Source organism: Benincasa hispida, chromosome 1 (assembly GCF_009727055.1).
Source record: "Benincasa hispida cultivar B227 chromosome 1, ASM972705v1, whole genome shotgun sequence".
NCBI classification, from domain to species: domain Eukaryota; kingdom Viridiplantae; phylum Streptophyta; class Magnoliopsida; order Cucurbitales; family Cucurbitaceae; genus Benincasa; species Benincasa hispida.
In genome coordinates, this window is record NC_052349.1 from 20,216,925 (window position 1) to 20,238,009 (window position 21,085).

General features: G+C 35.7%; 1 protein-coding gene across 2 annotated transcripts in view; it reads left to right on the plus strand.

Moving 5' to 3' along the window:
• Positions 1-3,798: 3,798 nt before the first annotated feature.
• LOC120073223 (serine/threonine-protein phosphatase 4 regulatory subunit 3-like) overlaps positions 3,799-21,085 on the plus strand; it is a 72,797-nt gene continuing 55,510 nt past the window's right edge. The window contains exon 1 of one of the 2 annotated variants that reach the window (XM_039025942.1): positions 3,799-4,172. In XM_039025942.1, coding sequence (XP_038881870.1) covers positions 4,128-4,172 — 45 coding nt within the window. In that variant the 5' untranslated portion in view covers positions 3,799-4,127. The remainder of the gene's footprint in view (positions 4,173-21,085) is intronic. The other variant, XM_039025949.1, reaches the window with a different exon arrangement.

The window sequence follows — 21,085 nt, forward strand, 5'->3', positions numbered from 1 at the left end:
AAGTGATGTTTCCACGAGGGGGAGTAAATATACTTTTTATGAGTATAAATTATATGAAATATGTACTCATTTCCATTCATTAGGATTTCCCCCCATTGGGTTTTATCCAAGTAAGATTTTAACAAGGTATATTTCATATATATAATGAACATCTAAGGGGGAGTATTATAAATATTATGACAATTGATACCTACTAGATGCCCTTGCTTAGTGTCTATCGACCATGTGTCATGTCATCGTTTCCCAAAGTGTTGTCCATGCGTCTCAACATTACACATTATTAGTGTTTATGTAATCTATCTTGTACTTGTCAAATTGCTTATAAATAATGGCATTTGGTGGGTTTTGGAAGACACACATTGAGCAAATCCCATGAAAATTGGACAAAGTAGGGAATTTAGAGAAATTTCTTATTTTATATTTTGCTAATTTATTTTATTTTGGTCATTTATGTATTATGTTTAATTTATCTTCATATTATATTATTGTTATATTATATTTTCTCCATATCCGTGTTCTCGTTGTGTTCCTCAAATTCACAACACTTCATACTTTCTTATTTTTCATGTTTAGCTTTTCTTTTTATTAATTATTATATTATCTTTATTATTTTTATATTTTTTACTTTAATTTTCTCCCTCTTTCATTCACAACCATCTCTCCCCTTGATTATCTTATTACATCTATTCATTTTAGGTCTCTCACTATATATATATATATATTATCTTTGTATATCGTATAGTTTATATTTTGTTTTTTTTTCTTTAGTCCATAATCTCAATCCTTCTTTACCTCGTCTTTTTTAATTTTGAAATTAGATTTTACTTCTTATAATATACTGAAAATACATACCTTACCAATTTTGATGGTAAATTAGGCCATTAATTCACTTGATTATAAACTCTAAAACCAAATATTTAGTTCATAATCATTTTTTAAATTTCTACTATTTTCATTATCGATCATATTTGACTTCTTACCTAGTCACTTTTTCCTATTTATTTTAAAGTTTTTTTTCATTACAGCTCACTCCTCTCTTTTCTCTTCATCTTTTTTTGCTTTTTATTTTCTCAATATCTTTTCCGTTTCATGTCCTAACTTTTTATTATTAATTATTATATAATCGATACTTCTAAATAAATTTAATTTATAGTTATCTCCCCTGTCTATTCTCTTTTAATCTATTCGTTATTTTAGTTTTCCACTTTTGTTTACATTATATAATATAATTTATATTTTGTTTTGTCATTATATAATGTTGGAATATCCCAATAACATCATATTATTATTGAATTTGAATTATTTGTTGATTCAAATTTTAATTTATAAATTTATCAAGTTTATTTTTATTAGTACACCTGACATTCATTTTGTATGACCTAAACTTTATTAATGAAATATTCTATGTACGATAATTTTTCGTCTTCACTGTTTTTATTATTTTATCATCAATCATATTTGGTTTCTAATTATTGATTTATATGCTAGAAACTATAGTTTATCACATAAATGAGTTTGTTTTAAAATTTTATTAAAAGTTTTACAATATTTTTATAAATTTTTGTGATATCTATAATTATTTTAAAATATCCATTAATATTTAAATATCTGTTGATATATCTATAAATCTGAGTTGTCGTTATTTATATCGACAGAGATATTTTCGTTCTTCATTAAACCCAACTAACATTCACATGACATCTCCCAAAACCCATAGCCAAAGGCAGCGTCATTCGTTATTCTTTGCAATCATCTGAGTGGTCGCCAATGATTGGACAGAATTTTCATCCATCCTCTTTCTCCAATTTTTCACGTGCCAATTTCTTTTCTCACGTGCGATCCACCCTCGGAGAGTCACCGGTAATGCCATGGGACCGGGCCCCACGCCACCTCCCTTCCCCATTTTTAATTTGATCTTCAAAAGAAAGCGCGTGAAATTTCATAAGGACTCGACCTTATCCAAAACCGTCCTTCTAATAAATTATCATTTTTTTTAATATCATGATTCTTTTATTTATTTTTTAATACTGTTTTTAATATAGAAAATGATTCGACTTGTTTATATATATAGTAAAATATTATGATTTCATTTAGAAGAGTGTTATAATCTATATGGATAAACATTTGGTTATATTTAAAAAATACTTCAAATAGATTTATCATTTAAAATAAATTTTTTTTTATCTATTTTAACTTATTTAATTAATTGTTTTTTTCTTAAGTTTACTTTTAATTTGGTTTCTAATTTCAAAAAGTTATAATTTTATCAATAAATTTGAGTTTTGTTTTAATTTGGTCCTTGAGTTTCAAAATTTACATTTTAATCTCTATTTTCACTAAATATACACCTTCAATAATTAATATTAATGTTTATTAGTTAGGGTCGTCTTCATATATAGAAAAATTAACAAACTTATTTACAAATATGACAAAATGTCACTGTCTATTAGTGATAGATATTGATAGATGTCAATCACTGATAAACAGTAACATTTTGCTATATTTAAAAATATTTAGAGCAGTTTTGTCATTTAAAATAATTACTCTATTAGTTAACCTCAAGTAATTATAATTTTGACTTCTAAATTTATTTTTAATAGTGGTGGGAAATAGTAAGACTTAATCAATTGTAATCTTTTAAATTAATCAATAGACATTCATAGTGAAGGCGAAAAAGCAAGTGTTTAGAGAGAATTCGATGTTAAAAGTTTAAATTTTGGAACACAAGGACAAAATTGAAACAAAACTCAAATTTTGATGATAAAATTGTATCGTTTTGAAACTTATAGGCTAAATTGAACTAAACTCAAAGTTTAAATAGTCAGAGTGTAAGTTTTTTACACTTGATGATAAAATGGGAACTAGACCAAAAACATAAGGACCATAAATTTTTTTTTTTTTTTTTTTTAGAGTTTAAGGTGCTCAAGTTAGCATATATTTTAGTTTCTCATACTTTTATTTATTTATGAGACTTAATTTGTATATTTTTAAAAGGTTCACTTTGACACATAAGATTCAAGATTTTGTCTCATCGTGTTTGTAAAATTCCAACAAAATTCAACCATCAAATTTACACCAAATAGAATAAGATAAAAAAAAAATGTCAAATCATCAAATTGAGAATAATTCTTTGTACTAAAAAAAAAAATTAAATAATCAATTTTCATTAGAAATACATGGACTAGACCTTAGATGTTGTTATATCGATCAAAATAGACATCTTATTTGGTTTAACAATACATGAGAATGAAAATTCGAAATTTTGACTCTCATGTAACTATTGATAGAGGAGGATGATATGTTAACTCCAATGAAATATGTGATGGAAGAAAATATGTCCATGATAACTCAACATGTGATTCAATTTCGACATGTTCAATGTTTCTCAAAATGTGGTGACTGACAATATATCCCATTGGACAACGAATGGGGACGAGTTTCATTATTAGTAAAATATTTTTTCTAAGTATTTTTGTCATTTGATTGATATGACTTTGATATCTTTGTGATTGTTTGAAGATTGATTTTCTTAGAAAAAAAACAATAATATGTATATTAATTGATCAAACTATTCTAAACTTGAATATAGTCCATCTAACTAAAACTCCTCTTGAGCCAACGACTCGATTCTCCCTCCCACGATTTTTAATTAAAAGAAATAAAAGAAAGAAGAAGATTTAAAGCTCATCATTATTTACTATTATTACTATTTTAAAAGTTGTTGCGTAGTAGTTCGTTTGGACATGGAGCGCCCGCACTACACAGAATTGTAAATTCCAAAATTTTTAGAAACAATAAAATAGGAGAGAGAGAGAGAGAGAGAGAGAGAGAGAGAGAGAGAGAGAGAGAGAGAGAGAGCGAAGGAGGGAGAAAATAGCCGCGAAAGAGAGAGAAGAGAGTTGCGAAGCTTCACACTGCTTCTTCTTCGTTCGTCCTCGGCTGTTTCTAGGGTTTTATTTCGACAACCCCTCTCCCCCGTCGACGTCTTCTTTCTCTTCCAATTCCCTCTCGCCACTTCTCCTTCTCTAAACCCTAATTTCGACTTCCATATTCCTTCTTCCTTACTCAATTCCCTCCAACTCGTCTCTGAATTCGAAACTCCGAGCAAAGTTTTTGCAGGACACACAATGGGCGCGCTGGAGAGATCACAAACCAACTCCAATTCGATGCAGGTCAGCTTTCATTTACTCAACTGATTAACTGTACTTTAGCTTATTGCTATTATACTTAGTGTACCCGACTTCAATTTCCTCGTTTTGGAGCTCGAGCTGGTCTTTCAGTAGCTAATTGTAAATTTTAGTTTCTTTTTTCTTCTGCTTTTTTGCGCCGGGGAAGAATTTAATTTTCTTCGAACTTCTAAAACTTCTAAGTTTTAATACGATTTAATTTAGAATTTTACTTCCAGTGCAAAAGCTGTTCGCGAGCGGTTAGAGGGTGGTATTTGTGTGGGGGCGATATGTTGGCACTTCCCAAAGTTTGTATTCGATCGATCGGGGTTTTAATTAATTGTCGCTGGTTGAACTATGGATGCTATTTTGGGTAGTGAAGATGGGAGAGGGTTACTCATTGAGGAATGGTCAATTACATTTTGCTTCATTTCTCTCGTGAGAATTTTTCAGTTGGAGGCCTTTATGTACAAAACCATTGGTTGCTGTTAGTTTTTTTTTTTCTTTAGAACGCTACTCATTTGAATTTTGAGATACTTCTTAAGATCGTTATGCTAGGTGAATTGGTTAGCAATAGTGGGACAAGAGTCGAAGGCCATTGGGTTAAATGTGATGTCAGCAATATTGGTGTTAACGTCGTTAATAGGTGGAGAGAAATGACACTCTACCATTACTCTCCCTCTTGCCTTCTCGTTGCAGTTCAACTCAGTTATGCACTCCCTCTATTTCTCTTTCTTGGCTTGAATATTGTGGTTCTTCTTCAGGTTCTTGTTTTCAATTTCAAAAAGGAGCAAGCCAAGCCTTAATGGGCTTTGTCTGGAATTTTTTTTTTTGTCATTTGGTTTGAAGATGCTTAGGAAATTTGGTGATCATTCAAGTATCACAAGATCTTCATAGAGATAACGTGCTTGGTGAAGAAAAAATCATTAATATGCATGGTTGTTTTGCAAAAGTAACAAAAGGTTACCAAGTTGGGAGAAAAAGCAACTTGGTTGGAGTGATTTTAGTGCGTTCTTAGACTCTTCCCTTGGGGCAATGATTCCTCACATTACTTTGATCCCTGTAGTTTTCTCCAGGATTGGTCTTTTGTGCTAGTGGATAAGGAGCTCTCATGCTTGAATGCCATGAAAGTTCATTTCAGGTCGTAGTTGAGACTTATATTAACTAGTTTTGCGTCAAACAACTTTTAGCATAAAATGGGTCTTTAACATTATTTGGGAAATTACCTAATGCCCAATTTGTTCATAGGTTTTAAGAAGGCTTCTGGCAAGGATATAAAAAGCCCATGTTTGTTTCACGGTCCACGGATGTTTACTTTTTAAAACCTAGGTAATTATTATTATCCCCCTCGAAGGTTGGACTTTTTTCCTTGGAACGAATAGGTAAGAGGGGAGGGGAAATTACTCACTAATTATTAGTTTTAATTGCTTTAAATTATTATTCATTTATGTGATTAAGAAAAAGAACCTGCATATGATCAAGAAGAAAGGACAAGAGAGAACAACCACAACTTCCCTTCGGAGAGAACAACAATTTATTTTGTCAGGGAGAAAAATGCAAATTCAACAATTAAATTTGCAAAAAAAAAAAAAAAAAAAGAAAAAGAAAAAAAGAAACAACTTGCAACATCAATGAAGAACACTAAAGATAGAATTATATATTGCAATATCAATGAAGAAACTACAATATACCATAGCCTTTCGAGAGGGCTAGTTTTTCCAAAATTCTCCAAAGGAAATCCCACAAAATTCTTCACACTCTTGCTCCCAACCCACTCCCTCTATTTATAATTAAAAGACCTAGCAAACTTACTATCTAATTACTAATAAGCCCCTTATAATAACCATCCTAATATTTGCTCAACTAGGGGTCTTACAATACTCTGTCCTTTAAAGACACCTTGTCCTCAAGGGGTGCTCAACAAAATGAAAAGATTCTCTTCAGCCTTGAAAGAAAATGGGCTTTAATTTGTTTGGATTAAGCTCCTTAAGCAGCCCATAAGCCAAACCCATAGGCTTCCACATCTTTTCCAACTTGTTGCTTTAATTCGTTTGGATTAAGCCCATTAAAGTGCCCATAAACAAAACCCATAGGCTTTTGCAACTTTTTCCAACTTGTTGACCCCTCCACTTGACACATTACTTGGGCAAAGATTAATTTTCCCAACACTTCATGAAATTGCAACACTTCCAAGCCTTCATCTCCATCCACCTTCCTCTGCAATTTTTAGGGCATACCACCTCTTCTTCTTTGTTTGACTGTAATTGATTATCAGCATAACCAACTTCTTCATCTTCCTACCTTCATTGCACTTCATGACCATTGATGATATTTTCTTCCCCTCAGTGTTCCCGCCGCTGGTCGCCTCACGATCGCCAAATAATCGTCGGCATCTTCCTCCCCATCTTTTCCCGCCGTCTTTTATAGCTCCCTTCAACAACTTCTTCATTGTCTCAAGCCATCCAATTATTCGTTGCTGGCCATAGCTTTCGTCGGACCATCATCTTTCCTCCATTTTCCAACTCAGCTTCTTCTTCCTCTTTCTTGTAAAATTTCCAATGTTGAAGTCATTTTTGCTGCCACCTCCCTCTTCCTTTTTCATTTGGCCACCCATCCTGTTGATAGTTATTCTTGAGACATAAACAACAATTCTCCCTCGCAACTTAGTCGATGTCCTTCATTTTGTTCCTTGATGTCATAACACCTCTACCTCCACTTTCCGCAACTGGCCTCCTCTATTACCTGCCTCTTTTCCCACCACTGCATCTGTTTTTTTTTTGCTCTATAATTTTATCGTTGTTGTGCCCATCCCCCAAGTTTGTCGAAAGCCAATCATCACAATTAACTAACGAATCAAGATGCTTACCTCAAGGATCAACGGGTCACTGTACCAAACTAACTCTCCAATGTCGAGTTGTTTGTATTCTATCGATTGGTTGGAAAGAAGATTCATGACGCAAAAGGCATTATTCCGGAACCTCAGGTCTTCATCTTCATGAGTACCAAAATTCATACTTTGGCTGACTACCATATTCGAACATTGTTCTTTGATTTTGTGGTGACACACCGCCTATTCCTCTTTTCACATCCTACGACTCCAATGATCATTGTGGAGTTCTCCCTCCAATGTTTCCTTGTCAGTCTACCACCTCATGTTCTCCTCGGTAATGTTTTAATCTTTCTCTCCATTGCTTCTATCTCCTTTAATTGGCATTTCCACTTCCACCAAGTCCTTGTCTCCAACCATCTCACCCTTCAACGCTGGCCACGACCACAATCTATCAAATGTCGTTTCTTCTCTCGATTTTCTTCATGACCCTTCTCCTTCGATACCTCCATCTTCAAGTCACTTTTTCTTTTTCTTTTTCTTGTCCGCTGTGGAACCTTGTAATGCCATCACCCTTTTCTTCCTTTTCTATCCTCTGTATCTCCTTTGTAGTGGTCCACAAAAATTCAACCATCGTGTTTTTCAACCTTCCAACCATTTTCTCGTTTCCTTCAAAACCATGACCTCCAATAAATACTGTGTTCTCTCTCCACCTTACCTTCCAACCAGTTTGTTTCCTTTAATCCCCTTATTGTTATCTTTTATTTCTCTCTTCTTTTATGGTGGACCTTCAACGGAGATTTTTGGTGTACTCCTTTTCCCTTCTTCCTCGATGCTTGTCAAGGTTTGTGAAGGACCTTCCACAAATGAGATTTCGGTTGTAAGCTCACTAGAAGTTTGGGATTCAACTTCTTCTCCAAGTGTTTCCTATTTTTCTTCCCTTGGAAGTATAATTCCTTGGATTTCACCCGCCAATTGTTGGATATGTTGAATTATGGACTGTATCATATCTTTGATCTCAACCTTGGTTCTGTTGATACCATCCAACCTCTCTTCTATTGTTTTTGGACCATTTTTTTCCAGCCTTCCTAGAGAAAGAAAGAGCTCCGATACCAATTTGTTAGGATACTTCCTAACAAGAATATTCAAGAAATACAAAGAATGCTAGAGATAGAAATATATATTGCAATATCAATGAAGAAACTACAATATACCATAGCCTTTTGAGAGGGCTACTTTCTCCCAAATTCCCAAAGGAAATCCCACAAAATTCTTTACACCCTTGCTCCCAACCCATTCCCTCTATTTATAACTAAAAGCTCTATCAAACTTACTATTTAATTACTAGTATGCCCTTTCTAATAACCATCCCAATATCTCCCCAACGGGAGTCTTACAGTATCACCATGAGTCTGGCTCTTCAGTAAGGAAGATTAAATCAGGAACCAAGGAAATAGAAGATAAGAAGGTAGATTCATAAGCCAACAACAAACTTTGGGAAGGATGGGCAATAATTTTTGTTCTGACAAGGAAATATATCGTTTCATTAATGAAGAAAAGAGAACGAAAGTAATAAGATCAGTGTTTTAAAAAGCTCTCTCGAGCGCGCGTTTAGGCCCAAAGATCAAAGCCTGTGCCTTGGGGCTTTTCAATTATTTTAAAAAATAGTAATAATTAAGGATTTTCGTTCTTTATTAACTAAAAGGATCAAGTTTACCAAACCTAAATGCAAAGTTTCTTGTGGTTGGGGTCCCCTTTTTCCATATTCCCACTTCAATTATACTCTCTCTTTTTAATGTAACATTTTTATATATAGTGCGCCTCACAAAAAAAAAAAGTCCACGCTTTTTTGTGCACCTTGCGCCTAGGCTCCAGAGGGCCATTGTACCTTAAGGCGCCGGGCATTTAAAAACACTGAATAAGATAGACCGACTACAAATGTAGACCAATAAAAGTAGAAAAAAGATAAAAGAAACTAAAACAAAAGGATAAATACAACCCACCTCCTGGTTATTACAAATATCTTGAAATGAATAGCTTGCAAAAGCTTTGAATAGTGAACATGTAAAACCTCCAATAGTCTACACCTATAAAAGGAGGGGTAAAAAGGGAAGTTCACAAATGAATTCGGTTAAGGGATTAGTGGAAGGGGGTGAAATGGTTTCAACAGAAATAAGAAGGAAGGATTTCGTTGGAGTAGGGACCATGGGAGAGTAATAAAAAAGGGAAGGAGGACGACATCGAGAGGGAGGAAAAATATTCTGAATTAGGAAGAGGCACTCTTCATGGAGAGATTTCCCCAGCATCTCTTGAAAACCAGCTGGGTTATTTGATCTCCTTTTATTTTCGAAGTACTATGTTTTTCTTCTTTTTTCTTGCTGAAGGTGAAGCAGTGTAGTGTGGCTGTCTGAACGTTGGGAGATTAATAAGAAGTTTGGAAAATATTTCGTCTTTCGGTTCTTCCTTTATCTTCTTTATTCTTTAGCTTACTGTCTGTGTGGTTGTTCGAAAAGGGAGAACAAGTTGCAGGATCTTAACAACACACTAGCGAGAAGCTTTTATCTTTATTAGTTTGAAATCGTCTGAGCAAGGATATCCTAAAAAATTCTTTGATATCTTCCAACCTGAGAAGCTTGGCCTTAATAGAATGCGACAATTTTGTTGAGAGATGTTTTGTTTGTCAAAGAATTAGAGAAGGGCTCTATGCACCTTTATTGATTCCACATTCAATCGGGAAAGATTTGTTCATGGATTTTATCCTTGGACTGCCAAAGACCCAACTTGATTCAACTTTGTCCTTGTTGTGGTTGACATATTAGTAAAATGACGCAATTTCGAGCATGTAGAAAGATGTTAGATGTAAGATACATTGCCAATTATCTTTTATAGAGAAATCATTTGCTTACATTGTATTCCAAAAAGAATTGATTTCTAACCAGGATGTTAAGTTCCTAAGCTAATTTAAGAGAGAATTTTGGAGAAAATTTGATACAAGTCATGAATTCTTTATTATTATTATTATTTTGGTAGAAACAACAACTTTCATTGAGAAAAAAATGAAATAATACATGGGCATACAAAAGACAACCCACAAAAGGAGACATCCCTCTATAGGAAGGGACTCCATCTATGCAAAATAATACCTATTGAATCTATAATAGTTACAAAAGGTCTTCAAAATTGAAGCCCACAAAAAAACATGATATCGAATAAGAGACCAAACTTCATTAGGGTCCCTAATCATCCCTCTAAAAGTCCTATTATTCTGCTCACCCCACAAAGTTGATAAGATCATGCATACCCCAACAAGCCGTATGAAGGGACCCTTCTCCCCGCGAGGTGTCGAGGAGGAACTCCTCGATAATACTGCCAGTATCCCTCTGACGAGTATACAAAATGTCAACGTTTGAAAAATAGCTCCCAAACAAAACTTGCAAACTCACACTGCCAAGGATATGATCGAGATTTTCTTCCACCTTCCGACAAAGAATACAACATAATGACTCCACAAGCGAAGGTAGCTTTCTCACAAGTCGATCCATCACATTAGCACGACCATGAAGAACTTGCCAAGTAAAGAATCTCACTTTTCTAGGAATCTTAATCCCCCAAGTAATTGAGAAAACCGAGTCACCTAAGGGAGAATGATCAATCAAACTATGCAGAGGGGACTTACATGAAAACCCCTCCAAAGGACTATTTCTCCGAACTCTTACATCTCTTCTCCCATGTCTAAAAGAGTGACCCTCGAGTAAAGAAAGAAGCGAGGCCATATCCGACGCTTCCCTATTGGAAAGAGAGCTGTGGAACCCAAACAAAAAGGAACACGAGCTCCCAAACCAAACAAAGAAATCAACAATAATGCGGTTTTTGAGAAAAGACAAATGAAAAAGTCTAGGAAATAAGGCCCAAAGAGGTCTCTCCCCCATTGAAGGATTTCCTAAAAATACGTATCCCTCCCCTTCCCCACCACACAATGGACCAAGTGAACAAAAGAAGGGAGTTCTTTCGAAATATCCTTCCACAAATTTTGGTGAGTACCTTTAATCCCCTTAGACAACCACTCAAAAGGATGGAGGGCCATGTTTAGTTACAATGATCTTATGCCAAGGGGCATTAGGCTTAGAGGAGAAACACCAGTACCACTTGGCTAATAAGGCTTTGTTACCTAACCTAAGATTCCCAATCTCAAAGCCCCCCTAGAGATCGACCTCTCTATAATCTCTTACCTTTCCAGGTGGGAACCCTTACCTTTCCCTTCATGGACCCATTCCTAAAGGAATCATGCATCAATCTCTCAGATTCTCCAAGCTCTTATAGACCTTGTGGCTCTGGAAAGGGAAAAGAAATAAACAGGATTCCCGCTCTAGATGTCTTTGATCACGTTAAGCCTTCTCGTTTTAAAGAAGAATCCTTTTCAAAAAAGACTAACCTACTCTTCACTTTATCTAACACGAGATCCCATGCGGTGATCAATTTGGGATGGCTTCCAAGAGGGAGACCAAGATAGGAAGAAGGAAGACCTCCAATCTCACAACCCACCAAATCCAACCACCTTTTAAGCTTCTCATCTAAACAATTAATCCCTATAACATTACACTTCCCCCAATTAATCCTCAAGCCAAAAATCTCCTTAGAAAAAGCCAAAATATGATTTAGAATCAGAAACGAATTCTCATTGCCAGATCAGAAGAAAATCTTATCATCAACAAATTGGTATCATCATAAACAAATTCTTAATTGTTTTATTGTAGCTTATCCTTAGTCCTGCACTTAAAAGGAAAGTGCACAATTTTTCACTTTCTCAGATCATCGGGGATAATACGTTGAATCTCGATTGTGTTGAAGAAAATGTTTCTAGTCTTTTGGCTCTATCTGCCAAGAAAGCTATTTCTCGGCATTATCGTGGACAAGAATTTACTATATTAGTTTCTGATGGTGTCTTCACTAAAGGAGCATTTCCCTTCTCTCATGTTATGTTGGAAATGTTGATGATTGTGATACTGGAGTTAGTTTGAGCAGTGTACAATCTACTTTTAAGTTAAGCAAACTATTATTGACTATATCGGTGCATGGGATTCTTTTGGTAATAATTTAGCATCACTTTTTCAAGAAAGTGATAAACAAATTACCTACTTTCTTCCTTCACCCGTGCCAAGCAAATTTGCTTCTCTTATTGAAACTTGTGGTTTCGAGATGCTTGATATTTCTCCCTTCAATTCCCAAGGTATTCGCTGTTGATGTTTGTTTGCTCTATTGTGTTTGCGATTTGGGTTTAGTGGTTCCTGCTTGTTTGTTTTGGGGCTTAGTTCTATTTCTTGGTGGTTGTTCTTTTGGGTTGGGGCTCAGACCTTTGAGTTTTTCCTATTTTATGTCCAATGCTTTTGGTTCTTAGGTGTTGTCTTTGGTTCAATTTCCAGGGTATAGTCTTTTGTGTTGAGTTTGGTCCTTTAGGCTCTTTATTTTCTAAATTTTCTTTTGTTCAATTCGTTTGGTGTTTCTCATTGTGGAAGTTCTTTTTTTTTTTTTTTTTTTGTATTTTTTTTTTTTTTTTTTTTTTTTTTTTTTTTTTTTTTTTTTTTTTTGTATTTTGTTTTTTCTTTTGGTTCTTTGTAGGGGTTCTTGTGGTCTGTGGTGTTCTTTCTTCCTCTTCTTTATAAAGCCGGTATCTTTCAACACTAGTCTCCTTCCATCTGATGAATGGGAAGCTTTATCTCTTGAAAAAATTGAAATGATCTAGAAAAAGTGACGATTTTTGGATTAAGAGTCGAAATCTAAAGATTAGCCAAAAATGGGCTAGGTGAACAAGAGATTGAATGCTATTATTTATTTCTTCTCAAGGGAAATAAAAGCTTCAAGGGAACTGAGACCAGAAGATCTTGTCTCTTCTTCTTCACGTTGAATAGGGCTGTGATTGTATCTATAATCATGTCGTGTAAGGTCTGCAATTGGGAGTAATACTCAACAATCTCACCCTTGCGGATGATATTCCCATCTTTAGTGATGGCAAGGAAGAGAAACTAATGAATGCCAATTTATTTGGAAACCTATTTTGAAGAAAACCTTAAATCACCCATTGACCCAAAAGCTTAAGCTGATGGGCAAAGGCAAATTTAATTATATATCACTAACACTCCCTCACTTGTTGGCTTGAAATATAAAAAAGGTCTAACAAGTGAAAATCAATATTAAATGAGAAGGAAATAACATTGCAGACGTTTGAACATGAGACCTCCCTGGACCACCTGCTTTGACACCATCTTAAATCACCAATTGATCCCAAAGCAAAAGTTGATGGGTGAAGACAAATTTAATTATATATCACTAATAGAAAATTACAAAGAATAGTATTGGTACTAATCATAATTATATAAAATCTAAAGTAGATTTGTTGACGTGCCTATCTAAGGTTGCCAGGATCCTAATAAAACCACATTTTGGCTCCAATCATCAATAATGTGCAAAATTGATAAATGGAATGTTTTCATCTCTAGAATGTTAGCTAACCTTAATAAAACCGGTTCTTGCTAGCCTTCTTTATCATACTTCTTTGCGGTATTTTAAAAAGCCTTCTTGGCTGCGCCCTAGGCACAGGCCTGGCTCACAAAATAAGGCGTGCATTAGGTGCATGCCTTTTGGGAAGTCTCAAGCCTCAAAGTCCTAGGCTTGGAGCTTTTCCATTATTTTAAGAAAAAGGTAATAATTAGGGTTTTCCCTTCTTTATCAACTAAAAAAAAATTGTACTTAGCCTAAATGCAAAATCCCTTTTTTTAACTCCTTCCTTCCTTCTTCTTTTTCTCCATACCTCCACTTCACCTACGTTTTCTTTATATATAGTGTGCCTCTTAAAAAAAATGTCCGGCTTAAGTCCCAGAAGACTATTGCGTTTTATTGTACCTTGAGCTTTAAAAACCACTATGCCTTTGTTTACGCCTCTAGCCAATGTTTTGAAAAAAAGCCTCGTCAGACTATTGAGGGTAGATTAACTTATGTTTAGGAAAATGGAACATGAAGGTGGAAGAACCGTGCTTCTATTTTTATTTATTTATTTTTTGTTACAAGGACTTCTCCCATTTTTTATTTACAAAGCTTTGTGAAAATCAAAAGTCCCAAAAGAATCAATATTTTGACATGGGTTTTGTTTTATGGTTCCCTTGATTGCTCACTTACTTTGCAACACAAGCTTCATAATAAACTTTTATCACTCTCAATATATCCACCCTGTTTAGCCAATGGAGAAGATTTGCAACATTTGTTATTTGATTGCTCATTCTCAACAAATTGTTGGTGGAAATTATTTTCTTGCTTCGGTTTGCAATGGGTGTTTTTTTTTTTTTAACAAGAAGCAAACCACTTCATTAAGATAATGAAAGATGTTACGAAAACACTAAAAAATAAAACAGAGGATCAACAAATGCACCAGGACATCTCAACTAGGTTGACACCTTCGTAGCATTCTCATCATATCCTAAAAAGTAGAGCGAAAACTCTAAAACTGAGTACAAATCTGACTGGTCCATGCCTGAAACAAAGGCTTACACCAAAAGAAAATCTGAAAATTAAACTGTGGCCAGAATCTAAGCAGTTACAATATCAAGAAAGCGGAAAAATGAAGGCGTTCCAATTGAGACTGATGTCTTGAATGGAGAAATCTGTAAAATCTTTGGAGAGAGAGCACCAAGAGGAGGCATTGATATGCGCGGTATCAAATTTAAAGGAGCGAAGAGATGCTTTGTCATGAAACACTCTTTGGTTCCTTTCAAACCATAGTTCTGATAACAAAGCTTTGACTGCATTGACCCAAAGTAATCTTGGCTTCTTCTTCAGTTTTGGTCCAATAAAAAGCACATTTGCCTTAAAATCATTGTAAAAAATCCAGCTGACATTGAAGCAATTAAATAAACGTATCCAACAGTTTTCTGCAAAAACACACTGGAAGAACAAATGTGAAAGGGATTTTGAACTTGCCAAACATAGAGAGCAAACCTGTGGAGAGATATAATGAGTAGGCAGCTTCCTTTGAAGAATATCTGCACTGTTAAGCAAGCCATTCAACATAATCCAAATTAGAATATTTACCCTTCTAGGGCTCTTGGATTTCCACAATGCTGATTCTAATGGTGTTCCAATTGGGGAAGAGAAGGATAGGTGCATTACGAGAGATTTGACTGAAAAAATCCCACTTGGTTCTAAAATCCACCTTCTTTTATCGGGAAGCAGATTAAGTTTAGAGTGGGAAAGCTTTTTAGTCAGGAGCTGGAAATTTTCTGACTCTTCCTTTAGCAATCTTTGGAAATGGAAAGACCAAGAATCTAATGCCTCGTCCCAAAAATCATGTATTGTACCATCGGGTTTGGTAGAGATGATGAAAAGACTAGGAAAGGAGTCTTTTAGAGGAACAATTTCCAGCCATGGGTCAAGCCAAAAAGCTACCCTTTAACCGTTATTTACTTTAAAAGCTGCCAAAGATTCTACTTTTAGCCAAGTTCTTGAGATGTTGACCCAAGGACTTCTAAGACTCCTGGTAGTTTTACCATTAGTGTGCCAACCAAACTTACTTCTTCCATAGATACTTGTAATTACTTTCCTCCAAAGGGAATTCTCCTCATTGATGAACCTCCACCCCCATTTTGCCAGTAGGCTTTGATTTTTGAGTTTCAAACCACCAATACCGAGCCCACCATCTTCTTGAGAACGAGAAACAAGATCCCATTTTACCAAATGGTTTTATTTACTTCCAGAATGCCCTTCCCAAAAAAATTTCTCAGAAGTCTTTCTATAGTTCGAACCACCTTTTCTGGCATCAAGAAAAGTGACATATAATAAGTAGGGATATGAGAAAGGACCGACTTACAAAGGGTGGAGCGTCCTCCTCTAGAGAGATTGTATCTCTTCCATTTGTCCAATTTACTTTGAATTTTATCAATAACTGGCTGCCAGAAAGCCAATTGTTTGGGGTAGCCACCTAGTGGAAGGCCGAGGTACATAAATGGGAGAGTGACAGCCTTGCAATTCAGATTGGCAGCTTCTGATTGTAGCTTTTTATGATCAATATTGATACCGTTTATAGCTGATTTTTCCTAATTAATCTTCAGCCCTAAGCACCACTAAAAAAGTTCAATTGTTTTCTTTAGGTTTTCAAGCTTTTCCTTGTCATCTTGGCAGAAAATTAACGTATCATCAGCAAATTGCAATAAGGGGACATGAATTCTATCTTTGCCCACTATAAAGCCTTCAAACTTGCCTTTATCATGAAGTCGGGACAGTAATGCACATAGAACTTCACGGACTAATAGAAAAAGGAAGGGAGAAAGAGGGTCGCCTTGCCTTATCCCTCTTGTAGCTTGGATTCTACCACGTGGTCTACCATTTATAAAAATTGAGAATTTTGTGTTAGATCCACAACCCATCATCCTCATTATCCATCTTGAATCAAAATTCTTTTCAACAAGGATCTTTTCAAGAAACTCCCAATCAACATGATCAAAGGCTTTTTTTAGGTCAAGTTTTAAGATCCACCATTTTTTCTTCTTGGAACGATAATCTTCAACCACTTCATTGGCTATGAGGATTGGGTCTAATATTTGCCTTCCTTCAATAAAGGCACTTTGTGAAGCATCTATTATACTTGGCATTACCTTTTTTAGCCTCTCCACTAGTACTTTAGCTACTACTTTATAAGTCAAAGTAGTTAAACTTATTGGTCTAAAGTCACATACCCGGACAGCATCCTTTTTCTTTTGAATAAGGCTGATGAAGTTTTTCTTTGTACATGAATTCAGCTTCCCATTGCCATCAAAATCTTCAAGGAGTTCTAGGAATTTATCCTTGAAAAAATCCCAGAATTTGAGGAGAAATTCAGCTGTAAAACCATCCGGACCAGGGGCCTTATTTTTGCCCAACAAGTTTAAGGCAGATCTGATTTCAGCTATGGAGAATCTTGCTGTCAGCTCTAAATTCTCTGAAGTAGAGACTTTGGACCATTGGAAGTTGATAGGTACAGTTCTTTGGCCGGGAGCCTTGGTGTACAACGTGGAGTAGAAGTCTAAAATTAGGTCTTCAATTTCCTTGAAAGAGTTGGTTGCTACACCTTGGTCATTTATGAGTTCGGAGATTAGATTCCTTTTTTTTTTTTTTTTTGCATCCAAGAATTTGTGAAGGAATTTAGTGTTTTCATCCCCTAAGCTTAGCCAATTGAGCTTGTTTTTTTTCCTTAGGTTTCTTTCATCAATTTTGTAGAGGGAAAATAACTCAGCTATCAAAGAGATTCTCATACTCCTTTCTGTTTCTAGTAAATCATGAGCTTTTACTTGCTGGTCAAGCTTATCTATTTCTCTAAGTAGCACTTCCTTTCTTGATTTCCTTGCTGTTTCAAAATCTGAATGCCAAGATTTTAGAGCTGATTTGACTTTCCTTAACTTGATGGAGATTACAAAATGGGCCCAACCTTGTTGAACTCCCAAATTTAATTTGTCTTTAATAATTTTACAGCTATCTACTATAGATAACCAGCTGTTACAAAATCTGAAAGGGGATGGTCCCCATTCGAATGATCCTGCTTCAAGGAGGATTGGGAAGTGATCTGAACATAACTGTGCCATTCTTACTACTCTGGTATTTGCAAAGATATCATCTTAACTATTAGAGATCAAGAATCTGTCAAGAAGTGAACAAGAAGCTGTAGGACCTTCTCTTGACCAAGTAAATTGGCCATTACTAAGGGGGATATCCATTAATTTTGTTGAATCAATGAATTTGTTGAACTTTTTCATCCTTTTTGTTGGTCTCCCTGTTGGAAACCTTTCTTGAATCCTTCTTGTGATGTTGAAATCTCCTCCTATACACCAAGATTCGCAGCAATATCCTAAAAGTGAGTATAATTTTGGCCATATATGTTTTCTTTCTTTGTAATCAGTGGGGCCATAAACATTCGTAACCCAACTTGTTTTCTTACATATGGTGATGCATTTAACTGATAATGAATAGCCTCCTTTGAGAACCTCTATAACTAAAATTTTACTTTCATCTCACATGGTTAATAAACCCCCTGATCTGCCTTGCGCTTCCACAAACTCCCACCCTATGTCTTTGGAGCTCCAAAGCTCCTTTATAAGTCTGATATCAAAAAAGTCCTTAGTTTCTTGGATTAGGACCAAATATGGATTGGTTTTCTTGATGGTTCTTCTTACTGCCAATCTTTTAGAGGCATCACCCAGACCTCTTGTATTCCATGATATAATTTTCATGATGAACTCTTGGGATTAACCCACGATCAAGTCACAATCTTCCACAAGCAAGATCAAATTGTTGGGAATATCTTCTTTGTCGATGGGCTTAATGAGAGGGATGATGTTGCTAGCCGTTTTGAGTTCTTCTTCTGATTGAAAGAGGCAGTGCAAATCTTGTTGTTGGTCCTTACCGAGATAATCCTCATCTTAGAGGAATTCGGGGGCTATGCTGCGCTGATACTAAGCAAAGAGTCTTCATCAGAGTCGTAGTTTTTGATAGCGGCTTGAAAGGGTCAGATATACCTCGCATAAAAGCCACATTTGAGTCTCCAACTTTGAAATCATGAAATGAGAATGAGCAAGGGTCAAGCGGAGAAGGAACTGACCTATTGATTGGGCCAGTGGGTATTTGCACCATAATACAACAATTCTCCAGAAAGTTTGCGTTTATCATGGAAGTCCAGCCATTTCGGAAAGAGGTTTTCTTCCTTGTGAAATGTTTTTGGAAAGGTTTTAGAATAGAAGGCTTGCTTGTGTTGTTTGGAAGATGACCGGATAGAGATGAGGGAGATATTTTGGCCTAGGGAGGGTCTTTTGATAATAATACCATATTCAAGAAGTCTGGGGGGGGGGGGGGTGGGGGGGGGGGGGGGGGGGGGGGGGGGAAGACCCTTGGATTCGCTTATTGAATGGTATTGAATTTATTGCAATGGGATCCAAAATATCAGGGCACGAGGGGGCGACGATAGGACTTCCTGCCTATCCATGGCTAATATAACGCCACTATCAGATTTTTTAGACTGTTGGTATTCCTCTAAAAAAGTGATGTTATCCTGGCTTTCATTTGAAATAATTAAAGTTGCAGTTGGTGGAATGACCGAATGCACACCTGTTGGACTTCCCCTGGGAGGAGTTAGAGCATCTATTGGCTCTCTTCTCATTAATGATACTTCCTTCTCTCTTCTTAAAGACATCTCTTCCTTCTCTCTCTTTTTGTTCACACCAAACCCGATAGGAACTTCGGGACAATTCGAATTTGATTGGTCTTCAACAACCCTTACTTTCGGTGGACTGATCACTTTTTCTTCCATTTGAAAAGTCCCTTGAACCACCTCTTCTGGCAAATAAGTCCCTTGAACCTCCTTTTCCGATGAACTATTAATTTTATCATCCGTTTGAATCTTCAAAGTCCTTGAAAACAGGGGATGTCTTGTATTGTTCTCTTTTAAGTACACATCTCTTGTACTTTCTTTTTATGCATTAATAAAAAGTATGGTTTCCTTTTAAAAAAAAAGATTCACTACTGTTTTAAGAAAGGACCATTCTTCAGACTCATTTGAATTAATTAACCTTTCATCGATTATAACTTGGTTAAAACGAGCCATGTCTACAGGATTTGAGAGATCCTTTTCATTAAAAATCTTCTTGACCTTGTCTGGAGGGTCCAAGAACTCAATATCTCCAAAATGTAAAAATATGCTTCCCCTGTTTTCCTCTGAAATTTCTAAAGTTGCTGGCAAAAATCCACATAGATTCTTCTTTACTTGAATTCTAGCTTCAGCCACATTGAGAAGATTTAATGTTTCTATTGCAATGGCTTCTAACCCTCCGAAATATGAACTGATAGCTTCAAAAATTTGCTTGCACCAAAACTCCAGTGGTAGGTTTTTAATGGATATCCAGCCTCTATAACCTTTAATTGACCTTGGTCGGCTGTGTAATGTAGTATTCCACCTTTCAAATTTCAGATGAAGATGTCCTATCCTTTGCCACACTCCAGGTGGTTCTATCATGTCTTCCAATTTCCCTTTTCCAACTTTATTAAAGCGGATTCTGCTGAGAGAGGATTGATGATAACTTTAGATTTGCTTTACTTCCTTCGAGACTTCCGACCAATTATTGAATTCAAATAACCTAGTGACTACCCATAATTTGTTGAAATCTTCCTTGAGGACATCTTGGTTTTTTTGAACCCAAAACTCTGAGTTGCTCTGTTTTTTGATAACTTGAGGAGGAATATTTCGACCACTGGGTCTTCCGTCGACCTCTAAAAGAAGAGTATCTCCCCTTCTTTTAGAGGTGACTACCCAGGGATCTGCTTTCACAATTTTTATTCCTCATTATTAGTGAGCTCTTTAGTATCCTTATATCACAAATACACAAGAATGGACTGTTTCAAGGCTTTGCGATTGGAAAAGATAAAAGTCCACATTTCCATTTTACAGTTTGCAGATGACACCCTCCTGTTTTGCAAATATGATGATACAATGTTGGATTTGCTTATACAAACAGTTGGCTTTTATGAATGGTGCTCGGGGCAGAAAGTAAATTGAGAAAAATCAGCCCTTTATGGAGTTAATATTCAAGAGTCTACTCTGATTTCTACTGTTGCACGTTTGGGTTGTAAGGCTGGAACGTTTCCGTTCATTTATTTGGGGCTGCCTGTAGGGGGATACCCCAAAAAAACATGCATTTTGGCAGCCTATAATAGACAGAATTCACTTGAGGCTTGATCGTTGGAAGATATATAATTTATCTCGAGGGGGCGAATTAACACTTTGTAATGTTGTATTGGCAAACCTTCCAACATACTACATGTCAATCTTCCACATGCCCAGCTCGGTTATTGCTGAATTAGAAAGATTAATGTGCAATTTTTTCTGGGAAGGACAAAAAGGCAGCAAGATAAATCATCTAGTCAAGTGGGATATAGCTTCAAAAGCATTGTCAGATGGTGTTCTTGGGATAGGAAATCTGAAAAATAGAAACTTGGCATTGCTTTTTTAAATGAAGGAGCCTGATGCATTTTGGCGCAAAATTGTACAAAGTATACATGGTGTTGATACTTATCATTGGCATACAAT